The sequence below is a fragment of the Zeus faber genome, assembly GCF_960531495.2.
Source record: "Zeus faber genome assembly, chromosome: 6".
Taxonomy (NCBI): Eukaryota; Metazoa; Chordata; class Actinopteri; order Zeiformes; family Zeidae; genus Zeus; species Zeus faber.
The window spans coordinates 8,497,090-8,509,484 of NC_137201.1; the positions used below are offsets into that span (position 1 = coordinate 8,497,090).

Consider the following 12,395-nt stretch of genomic DNA (forward strand, 5'->3'; position numbering starts at 1 on the left):
AGGTTCTCTGGAGTCCACAAAGGTTCTTTGGGTTCAGTGGAGGAGTCAATGGAGGACCTGTAGGACCTTGTAGTAGGTCACCTGTAGGTCAATGTAGGACCTTGCATTTCTTAACCAAGGCCCAGAATGCAAATTTTTGACGAGGCTGTGCATTGTTCTACGGTCCATAGTGCTGACTGGGTTTCACAGCGTGGGCTGAATAGGCTCAAATGGCGATGGGTTGCAGCGATCCCGGACCGGCCAATATCAGGCAGTGGGAGGGCTGTGTGGGCTTAATGGAACAGTATACGCTATTGTTCTTATAGGAAAAAAGACTTCTGTCAATGCTTGTCATTTAAGAAAACTTGTTTTGTCACTAGTTTTTATTTTTATTTTTTTTATTAATAGGGGGTGTTATTATGTATGCCCTGGTCTTTGATTATACAAAAATGATACCAACTTTTCTGGGTCTATTATAATGGGAGAAAGAGGTTGTGTTGGCACACAAGACTGAATAATGCATATGGAGATTTCATGTAGGAGCTTTGGACGGTTGTGTTTGTTACAAGTTAAAAGGTGATGCTGTATTAGATAAGGACTTTTCAATATCTCTCGTGTGTTATCTGCATTATCTTTACCTTACAGGTTTTGTTTTTACATGCATGACGTAGCGATGTAGTCGTCTTTATTCCACCATGGCTTCATCATGACCTTTCCTCATTTCCTTCTGGGTTTTGAACAACATCACATTTTCCACCTCACGTGACTCTCATGTCCTTTCATGATTCACTTCTCTCTCTCTTTCTCTCTCTCTTTGTCTCTCTTCCTCCATCATGGATGGTGAATCTGACTCATTACGGTGGTTTTGGCTGCCGTAATGTGCCACTACATGCTTGTCGCCCGCCGTCTTTATCTCACCACCCAAAGGGGGACTCGCTGCCCAATCTGGACTGCATTCTGTCCCCCTCCCCGCCCCCGGCTCCTCTGAAAGAGCCAGCCCGCCTGGCTCCCGTTCCAGCATGGAGAAAGGTAAAGAGTGGACCCCTCGACCCACCCCCAACCTCTGACGTTCCCTGTAGAAATTGTCTCCAACCCCTGGCCTTAACTGTCTAACCATCTGTCTATCTGGTGTGTAATAGTGGATTACCGCACTTTTGTGACGTAACGGTAGTTCTGCCTAATAAGCCCCCTAGACATGTGTATTGTAGTGTGGGATTGTGGTATGATCAAGTGGCCTAGATGGATATGAAGTTGTGTCGTGTGATTTTTAACCCACTGGCGTGGATCAACTACCTCTTAACCTGGCTAAGTGTGTGTGTCTGTGTTTGGATTTTGGGTGTGGCTGCTTGGCCACTAAGCCTTGGTCTGCGACGTACAGTACTGACATCATGGACTCATTGGACCGTCCTGCTTGCCTCCCCCCTTTTCCCCGGTTCAGAGACGCACTCAGCAGCAGGAGCAGCTCAGCATTCGCTATAAAGAGAGAGTGAAGTGTCAGACCCTGCCTAGCAGAGGGGAGCAGGTACGCTCTCCCCGGTTTATCCTCCCTGCGTAGTCCCAGTCAACCTACGGGCTCCAAGCTAAAGACGTCATCCAGCATTCCCTCATAGGCTGCCCCCTGCTTCCCCGTAAACCTAGCAAAAGACGAGCTTGTGGTATTTCTAGCCAGAGGGTAGTGGAAGCTAGCTGATAAATACAAACTTGTTAGTCCTTGTAGTTGTAATTGAAATGCCCGGTTATTCCAAAACTACACCCTCTGCAGGCTTTCGCCCATGTGATGAGATAGATAGGTGGATACTTCTATCTACTGTTCATCCCAGGAGGGGAATTGCGGTGTTACAGCTCACAGCTGCTCACATCAAAACAATAAACAATAGTAATAGAATACAACAGAGCAAACAGCACAACAGAATACAAAATTGTCATTATGCAATGAACCAAGAATGACTTACTAAAAAAATAGAAAGATTGTCAATATGCAATAACAATAAATAAATAACAACCATAAAAATAAACCTAAAGATAAACAAGAAATATCATCCTAAAATAAACAAACAAGAAATAATATGGAAATATACCTTAAACCTATCCACAATTCACATTCTGACAAAAAATAGGAATATCTGCATGTTTGTATATATATATATATATATATCTCCCTAATAATTGCTCCTTATGGCTGCGTCCATCGGTGTATGGATAATCGTAAGTTGCTTTGGACAAAAGCGTCTGCTAAATGATGATGATGTAAAAGCACTGTTTAAAATGATTTGGCATCAGTAGTCTGTCGAAAGGTTACCTCATCATGTTGAGGCATTTGGTTCATACCACAACTGTTTTTAAAGGTCCCATTAAACTATGTACTCCTATTCACTGTAACACTGTCTTCTACAAAAATTCGCAAAAAGATCCATTGTAATTTGTCCGTTTCTCTGTTCCTGGGGAATAGTTACGTTTTTATCAATAGTAATAGTGATGTCATGCTTCATGCGGGAGCATGAGATAATGAGAAAAGCGCAGGGCTTTCTCTCCCACCAAATAAGCCCAAATCCTTATTATGAGCACTCCCACTCCCACAATCCCAACTGACAATTGCGTTTCATTCGGTGCTGCGTCAAATCACTGAGGTCTGCGACGCTCAAAATGCCAGACACAATTACTGTAGCTACGGGACAACCATAACGGTTTTTAAAGTGGATAATAAACATGAGGTGTTTCTTCCCCCTCACACGGCGAAGGGGGAGCAAATGAAGTTACTTCCGTCCATGAGGTTTTATACTTTATAAGGGAAACACACTCATGCAGTGTATTGCTAATGCTGTGTTTTTAACGCATTGACCATGTCAACTCTGCACCGTTAGCTCACCGCTCCTGTTGGGAATGTAGTGTATGTCTGATACTCCTGCTAGGTAGTTTATTTGGTCTGTAGTTTGTAGTTCCGACGTGTGTGTGTGTGTGTGTGTGTGTGTGTGTGTGTGTGTGTGTGTGTGTGTGTGTGTGTGTGTGTGTGTGTGTGTGTGTGTGTGTGTGTGTGTGTGTGTGTGTGTGTGTGTGTGTGTGTGTGTGTGAAACAATTTTAAACCTATTTCTGATTTTGCGTACAGCATGTAGTGACCATGGGGGACCACGCAGCGCATTCAAACAAAAAAAGACGAACGATACCTTTTGTGTAGAATTTACGACTCGTATCTCGAGAGTCAGCTGGATCATCATCATTCACAACGCGTCATCATCATCCTCACCACCCTCGTGTCTCGTCTCTCAAGGCCCGGAGCAGCAGCAGCGACCAGCTGGCCGGCTCAGGCGCTCGCAGCTGCCCAAAGAAAACCATTCTGCTCCCCTCTTCCTCCACCTCCTCGCTCTCTCTGCACTCTCAGGTGACACGCGGTCTGTCTGTCGGTGTCAAATCTCGCCTCCTACCCAGCTCACCCAGTTTTTTCCCCTTTGCCTAATTGCCTCTATAGCTCCGCTTTTGACCCCCCACTGTGTGTCATCTAAGTAGGTGAATTAACTGGATTGAATAAGTGGTGATCTCCGCCTCCGTCTGAAAACCTTGTGGGTTTGATTACTTCCCTGTGATTATGTGTTGAATTAATATGAGGCTTCTCGCTGTCATTACAAATGCTTTATGCCTTGATGTAAGTAGACGTAGAAGCACACAATCTTGGGTAGTGTTATGTATGTGATATAATGTGATGTATTGTCAAGTTGGTATTTCCAAAATGGGAAGGGGATCAAGTGGTCATTTTTCTATAACTTTTTGTGAAGAACTCTGGTCAATCCCATGGAAGAATACCTCAACCACAACCAGATACCCTCTACGAGCCACTAACCCTGCCCTACGAGCCACTTGACTTACTGTGTGCTTTTGGGCATCCTCTAAAATAAGATCTTCGATGACCGTCATGGTTGAAGCAGTTCTGTGCAGAATGGTGTCCTGACTCGATCACCCGCTTGTGCCTGCAGTTGGACAATTGCATTTTCTTTTAAGATTGAGTCCAACGGTGACTGACGGTTTACTTGGCGCCATGTTTCCATGTAGTCCCCTCTGCAGGAGTGGCAGCTCCTCTACCTTGAGGGCCCGGGGCCCATTCACATCCCTAGCATACAGGAGAGGGCCAACTGCCTGATCTCTCAGTTTAAAGGCAAACCCCACAAGCCGCCAAAGGTGAATCTCATGCATGGGCATGTTGTGCAAGAGTTGGTTTTCTCGACTTGTCTTTTGTTAAGAAACAAGCATCATGAATGTATGTTTTTTTTACAGGATGGTTTATGAAAAGGTCAATTTAGCTACAGGAAAGACTTCCCCTCTGGCCGTTTGATTTATTTGGCGTATTTACTCGCATGCAAAGGACAGGCTGTCATTCCAAGTCTTTTTCCTTGTTTCAACCGTCCTTCTTGTGTCTCTCTCTTCACCCTGGAGCCTAAGAAAAAGCCCTCCCGTTTCTTTATAGAGCAGTGGTACATGTCCAGGGGCCTGGCCGAGGGCCCCGCATCGCCTCTCTCCTCTCCCGACTCTCCCAGAAAGGTTAGAGGTTGTTGCTGTGGAGAATGACTTATCAACTTCTTTGCAACTTTTTTCCTGGGAAATTTCCCTTTGAATCTGAGACCACGATGTGCTGCCTGGTTTTTTATTTTTTATTTTTTTCTATCTTTTTTAAAAATATGTTTGTTTTTTTCCTTCCATTTCGTGTCGGCCCGAATCCTTTCCAATAACTCAAATTCCTATCCTGCTATTTCTTGTAATAATAAAAGCCCTCAGACTCTAACCGCACCATCTTTTGTTTTTCCCCACCAAAATAAATCCGTCCCAATAAGTGCTAAAACTCTGCACCATTTTTTTTTGATGTTTACATTAGTGAATAAGAAGCAGTTAGGTTAAACCACTGAAATGATCTAAACCAGTGCATTTACAGCCAATGACGGCAACCTTGGACGCGTGGGAATGCTTTTTTAGAAAACCACTAAACCTTCTTGTTATTTTTATCCATTTATTGAGCTAATAATGCATTTCTCTGCAGGAGTCTGACAGAGCGCTGCGGTCTGACAACCAAATGCCCTTACACGTGCTTAGCGTTCAGGAGAGGGCGGAACGACTTGCCTGTCAGTTTGAAGGCAAGCCCTCTAGACCGCAGGTAGACTGCAGGAATGAACCTTCTGTTTAAACTGTGTCCCTAGGTTCTGAAAGTCATTCCCAGCCAATATGTATCCTCATGGCACAAACAATTTATTTTTCTAAACTTTTGAATCGTTTTAATCGTCTTTATTCTCTCCTTTCCTCTCCCGGAGCCTAAGAAAAAGCCCTCGCATTTATTTACGGAACAATGGCACCGGGCCCGAGCCCCGAGCCCCCCCGAGTCTCCGCTGTCCTCCCCCGACACTTTCCGACAGGTAGCCTTTGTGGATTCTGGAAACCAGCCGAGTTTGCAAACCCTAACACGCCACACCAGCTACTGCAAGCGCTCCTGGGAATTTTGGGAAGAAGGCCTTTTCAAATAATCCTCTCTGGGTGTTTCAAGTGACTTAACCTGACAGAGGATTGCTACAATGCGCTTTGGTTGTGGATGTGATATGTGAAGCAACTGACTTTCCATCCAAGGCAGAATGGGCATGGCTTTATCACACCGCTTCTGTCTATCCAGACGAATCCTGGGTTCCTCCGAGGGGTTTTCTACATTTTCATTTTCCATTCATTTTCCAGTCATTTGGCTTTAAAGGGAATCCCTCGCAAGTCGCATTGGTAACTTCAAAGAGAACCCCAGCATCCCTCTCGTATTTTCAATTCCTGCAATGACACGATGAAGTACTTTTTAAAACTGGGACAGACCGAACACAAATATGTGCTCGAATCTGATCCACAGTAATCCTAGAGATTTTATGGCTCCAGTTTTAGTTTAATAAAAACATTTTTTTTTATGTCCTCAATTCTTGGGGTATGTGAATGATTTGTGGATTTTTTATTTATTTTCAGATAAACATTATCCAGTTGAGCTTAATCACCCCTTTATCCATTGCATCCATGACATGTGATCATAATTCTCTGTATTTATTTTAATTTAAAAGCTTTTATTTATTTATATATATTTCAAATATTAAACAAAACATGTGAAGATATGCACCTATCAACCACAACATTAACATTAGTCAGTTCTTGAAGTTGATGTGTTGGAAGCAGGAAAAATGGACAATCGTAAGGATCTGAGCGACTTTGACAAGGGCCAAGTTGTGATGGCTAGACGACTACTTTTCGGGGGGTTTCCCGGTACGCAGTGGTTAGTACCTACCAAAAGTTGTCCTAGGAAGGACAATTGGTGAACCGATGACAGGGTCATGGGCACCCATGGGCTCATTGATGCGCGTGGGGAGCGAAGTCTACCCCGTCTGGTCTGATCCCACAGAAGAGCTACTGAAGCACAAATTGCTGAGCACACACTGCATCGCAGCCTGCTGTGTATGGGGCTGTGTAGCTGCAGACTGGTCAGAGTGTCCATGCTGACCCGAATCCACCGCCAAAAGCCCCTACAAATGAGCATGTGAGCGGACTGGACAGAACAGAACTGGAATGGAAGATGGTGGCCTGGTCTGATGAATCAAGTTTTTTCTTACATCATGTTGATGGACAGGTGCGTGCTCATCATGTACCTGGGGAAGAGATGGTACCAGGATGCACTATGGGAAGAAGGAAAGCCAGCGGAGGCAGTATGATGCTCTGCGCATGTTCTGCTGGGAAACCTTGGGTCCTGGCATTCATGTGGATGTTACTTTGACACGTAGCACCAACCTAAACATTGTTGCAGACCAAGTACACCTTCATGGCAACGGTATTCCATGATGGCAGTGGCCTCTTTCAGCAGTATAATGCGCCCCGCCACACTTAAAAAAAAATGTTCAGAAATGTTTTGAGGAATATGAAAAAGAGTTCATGGCGTTAACTTAGCCTCCAAATCCCAAGATTTAAATTCGATTGAGAATCTGTGGGATGTGCTGGAACAAAATGCCCGATCCACCAAGGCCCCATCTCACAACTTCCAGGACTTAAAGGATCTGCTATTAACGTCTTGGTACCAGATACCACAGGACACCTTCAGAGGTCTTCTGGAGTCCATGCCTCAACGGGTCAAAGCTGTTTTGGCGGCACGAGGGGGGCCGACACAATATTTGGCAGGAGGTTTTAATGTTGTGGCTGATTGGTGTATATTTATGATTTATATTTTTCATTATATATATAAATTGTGTGTGTGTGTGTGTGTGTGTGTGTGTGTGTGTGTATATATATATATATATATATATATATATATATATATATATATATATATATATATATATATATATATATATATATATATATATTATTATTATTATTATTATTCCTAAGCTGTGTGTATGCATGACACCAGAGCATGGGTGCGTAATTCTGAGCAGTAACCAATAGCCATCAAGCAGGATATTATTCAAGCAGAGAATCACTCAACAGCTGTTGTTTCTCAACAAAGTAGTGCCATAGTTAATGTTTGCTCTCATCCTTTAAATGTCTCAAATCTGACTGTATTTTGTGGGTGATTTTAAATGCATTGCGACTTATGGCATGAATGAGAGCTAAAGCTTTTTTAACGTGTTTTTGTGTTTGGCCATTTGTATAGTGTGTGTAGGGTGTATCCAAGCATTTAGTGTGCATAGTGTGCAACCACTTTTTCCCCACTTAATTTCCTTTCCCAATCTGCCCTTTCACATCGTCACTGCCATGTCATACTTTGCACTCCAAAAGCCCATATTTTGCCCTGCTTCTTTCTCTGAAACTCATTTCCTTTCCTTTTTTTCCCCCGTCCTCGATGCTGTCGATAGCGCTATGTAAAGATGTACACGGGGGGCGTTAGCTTTTTGGCTGAGCAGATAGCCAATCAGCTTCAATCTCAGGAACAACCAAAGCCCCTACTTGACAAGAGGGAATTGGTAAGAGTCCGCCGTGTGCCATGGGAAAGCAAAGCATGTGGTAGTACCCCAACTGAAGTGTTGTTTTGGTAGAGTAACCTTGTGGTAGAGAGTTGCCCTCCATGGATTACCAACAGCTGCAACACCTCCTTGAGTCCTGAAGACCTTTGTGTTTGCTCTACTACTAACTCTTTTTATAGTAAGTGTGTGTGGGTATATGTATTGTCCATGCAAAACAACATTTGCACTAGGGCTATAGCGGTATGAAATTTTTCTTACCCTGGTGAAAAAGCAACATATCCCGAAAAACAGTGTGTTTGTAGTTGTTTTATTTGGAGGGTCGGGGCACGGAGAAACGGAGCACGAGCTCGTGCCGCCGTTCCTCCACGTTCAATTGTTACAGCCCTAGAAATATTTAATTTGTGATAACTAAACAATGATTATTGTGTTTATATTTCATATCACACGCCATATGCACTTCTCTCACTTTCAACAGCAAAAAAATGTTGTAGGCATTTTTTATTTTATTTTATTATTTGCGGTGATAAGCTCAACCTGGCGGTGAGGTCACGTGACCACGGTAATGCGGTTAACGTCACAGCCCTAGGTTGCACAGGGACTTCTCCAATAAAATAAATTGTCATTATGTGGTCTTATCTCACAGCTACAAAACTGTACAATCTCTGGTACATTAGAGGTTTTGGATTTGTGACCTATTTTTCGATATTCCACATCAACGTTTTTGTCGTTGTGCTTTCCGCTCCTTCCCCTTTCCAAGCGAGGTCTACGCTAATTCCTCTCCCCGCCACCCTCCCTGATAAGACGTCTTGTTGCCGTACCTCCACAGGGCTCCCTGAGGAAAGAGTTCCCCGTCAACATCGGCGGCAGCGACGTCTGCTTTTTCTGCCGGAAGCGGGTGTACGTCATGGAGAGGCTGAGTGCCGAGGGGAGGTTCTTCCACCGCAGCTGCTTCAAGTGCGATTACTGCAACACAACGCTGCGGCTCTCCTCCTATGCCTTCGACGTGGAGGACGGTACGGATCAAACGGAGATAAGCGCACTTGTTTATTGTCAGCGGCAGTGGACAATGCTGCACTGTTAGCGACTGCTGCCATTTAGTTCATCTGTCGGCCAAAATGGTGGGGAAAAATGACATTACATTGCGTTGCATTACATAACTTTAGCTTATTGAATTGACTGATGTCAATGATGAGCTATTAACTTTAAATTGTGATTAATACCTTTAACATCATTCATGTCTCAATTGTTGACACTGCCATCTCCATTGCAAGCATTTATGGGCCCAAATGTAGACGATCCTTCCCTGTCCAGCACTTTTTCTCATCCTTCTCTAGCTACACCAACACAGCAATTATAATTGGAGGCAACTAGAGGACTAGAATTGGCAATCTAAATAAACAGAAAATGTCATTTTGGTCTGGGTGATACCCGGTCATTGCACCACCCGGCGACAAGGGAATATTCCTACTTCCCTTAATTTCCCCCACTTGATGTGAAGTGTTATCTTAACTTATCTGATCTTTTCACCAGGTCGCTGTTCATCCTTTCGTATTGACTTCTTTCCAACAGCAACTCAATTATTCGTTCATCTCAGAGGCCAACATTCGTCACTCACAGTAATCATAATTTACTGGAAAGCAAAGACAGTTTAAATATCACCCAAAACAATTGGGAAATATTAACTAATCTGCACTCTATGTATCAACTCAGTGAATTATTTCATGAACACCAGCACAAGTTGGGACATTGTTGTTGTGATTTTTGGCTCTTCTTCACCAGCAGGGCGTTGGGCTCAAAGTGTTTTTGCGGCTGCTCAGATACAATATGAAACTGTTCTGACTTCATTCACACACAAAAAACAAAAACAGTCTCATCAGTGTTGATGAGGGCATAACACAGGCCAGCTAAAGGGTGGCTTTTTCTTTTCAAAACATGCATTGCAGGTGGAGAATTTGAATTCCACATCCAGATGGCAATGGCAAACAGACCCTTTCTGTTGTATGCCCTGCCTTCTAAAGAGATGACAAAACTAAAAAAAAAGATAATCACCCTTAAAATTGCTGAATGTTATATTATTCAGTGTATTGTTGTATTAATCAACAATCAAATTGTACCAATGGTACAACTAATATTAATTGTAACTAATTGTATTAATTAATTGTTATTGTTATTATTGTATTAATTATAATGTATTATTCTCCACTGATGTATTACTTGGGTTTTCCTTCGAATAGTGTCTGGTGAACCCTTGAAGGCTGTGTCACATCATCCTACATATTTGTGCTGCATGTGTTAAACCTTCCATAAAGGGATTTGTTATATAATGCTTTTTATTATCCCCTCCTGGCTCAGGTCTTATTATTCTTTGGCAATTGGTCCTCAGAGTCCACTGCAGTCTTATGATGTACTTTTTTTTTTTCTTCCTCTCTGGAAGGTGACTATTGTGTCAGTGGACAGGCAGCAGATTGTTAGCTTGGATTGTGTGGCCGCCGTGGGACTGAAGCCCACCGGCGGGCCATGGCTCCTTCCCAAATGCCCACTGAGGCCCTGAACTGGGAAACAAGGAAAAAAGAGGGCAGTCATTTCGACCATGAATGCCAAACACTCCTGCGGCAGACACAGTGATCCTATGGTGGAACATGCGAGGATTAGAGACTCTGAGTTGACGGGAGGTAAATTAACTTGTGTTTTTATGCACTTACTTTGTTTCCTGCTCACCTGTTTGTTTTCTTTGACTTGCAGGGAAGTTTTACTGCAAGCCCCACTACTGTTACCGTTCGTCTGGCCAGGCTCAAAGGAAGAGGCCAGCTCCAGCCACTGCTCCTCTCTGTCCTAAGGTACCTGCTGCTTTTGACTAAAATAGGCCCTGTCATCTTTTGTAACTTAAGTAGGCTGTCTTATCTTACAGCAATATGTAAAATCCATACCTTCTTTAATTAACCCTGTTCTCTGACCACTCTGTATGGAAAGTTCTGGGGACAAAGAATCCATTAACCACTGAGACTAGGGCTCTTGCGATTGTAAATGTTCTCCTCTTCGTCCATCCCCAGGAGAGCCAGGCGGCCAAGCTTTCCCCGGTGACCGTGGACGCTCCCTGCAGGGCCGTGGCAGACAATGGCCCCTCAGCCGAGCGCCGTCCCTCAGGTACCCCGCTTTCCTCTTTCGTCGTAGCGCCGGCACCTGGCCGACTGGCCCTGGGAGTCTCGCTGCGCGCCCTCCACCGCACCCTGTCCTGGACCTGCCACCAGGTGGCGCACAATCCCCTAGACTCTCCCTTCCTGTGCACCTACTGCATCTACCTCCTGTGCTGTCTCACCCTCAACGCCCTGCTCAACCTACTGTAGCATGACTCTCCCTCTACCTCCCTTCCTCTTCCTCTTTCAACTCTTAACCTCTGACTGTAATGTACATGGCTCACTGATGTACCTCTTGTGATGTTCTTCAAGTGTGTGGTCTGTCTCTTGAAGATGCAGCAATCCGGTCGTTCCTTCCTGGAACTGAATGGATAATTTGCGGTTGATTACATGCAGCTCCCTGGGTCAATTAACAAGGGAATGTTGACAAAGGGGCGAGCAAACCCTCAATCGTAACACTTTTGTAATTGCACACTAGACGGCAATAACTGCTTGTAACTCTGCCACTTGTCAATTCTCATGTTTTCCTCACTTCATCTGGCGGTGGGGTGCTAGATTTACTGATGTAAACTAGATGTCATATTAAGTAATGAAGAGCTTCTCAATTTGAGAGAAAATTAGTTGTTTACCTCCAGTTTCCAGCCCTTGCTTTGTGCCTGCCTGTACTTCAATACAGAGCCAAATTTTTCTCTGCTGTGATTTTAGCCTCTAGTGGCCCACGACTTATCTGTTTTATCCAGCACTTCCCCCCCTGTAGCCGTTTCCGAGGCAGCTTTGTGATGTGTGTTTTCCCTATAAGCTGCACCGACACCCCCCCGACCCCCCCGTCCACTGAAACGCACCGTGTCGTGATCAAGAGCCTGTATCCGTGCTGGTGATTGGTTCCTCTGTAAGCTTTACCTTTTCCCCTCCTATCAGGGCGGCTTAGAGCTGTATTAGCGTTTTGAGTTAGTGCCTGTTATTGATCCTCCTGTCATACTCATCCCTCCTCCTCCTCCTCCTCCTGTCAGTCCATCCCGGCTACCCCATCCACCTCTATCCCTCTGGCTTTCACCCCCAACGCTGCTTCACCGAGAATATGTATTAATCACTGCATCATTTCATACACATCATGGTCGAATTCATAATAGTAACGCAACAAGAGTAATATACAATATTCAAGATATCGTAATGCATAATTGCGCAAGAATAAACTTAAGCTCTTTTCAAGGACTAACTCCATATACAGTAGAATAATAACAGATGTAAGAAAATAATTATGTCTAGGCCTGCTGCGTTGTGTGGCAAATGTAGTGAAGTGTAGAATTTGACATTTGTAAATACTATAGCAGA

At 44.1% G+C, this 12,395-nt stretch overlaps 1 protein-coding gene across 1 annotated transcript in view; it reads left to right on the forward strand.

The window, feature by feature from the left end:
* The window catches only part of mical3a (microtubule associated monooxygenase, calponin and LIM domain containing 3a), a 104,899-nt gene that overhangs the window by 60,348 nt on the left and 32,156 nt on the right, over nt 1-12,395 (forward strand). The window contains exons 18-20 of the mRNA XM_080002382.1: nt 8,756-8,942; nt 10,672-10,766; nt 10,980-11,073. Of these exons, the coding sequence (XP_079858508.1) occupies nt 8,756-8,942; nt 10,672-10,766; nt 10,980-11,073 (376 nt within the window). The remainder of the gene's footprint in view (nt 1-8,755; nt 8,943-10,671; nt 10,767-10,979; nt 11,074-12,395) is intronic.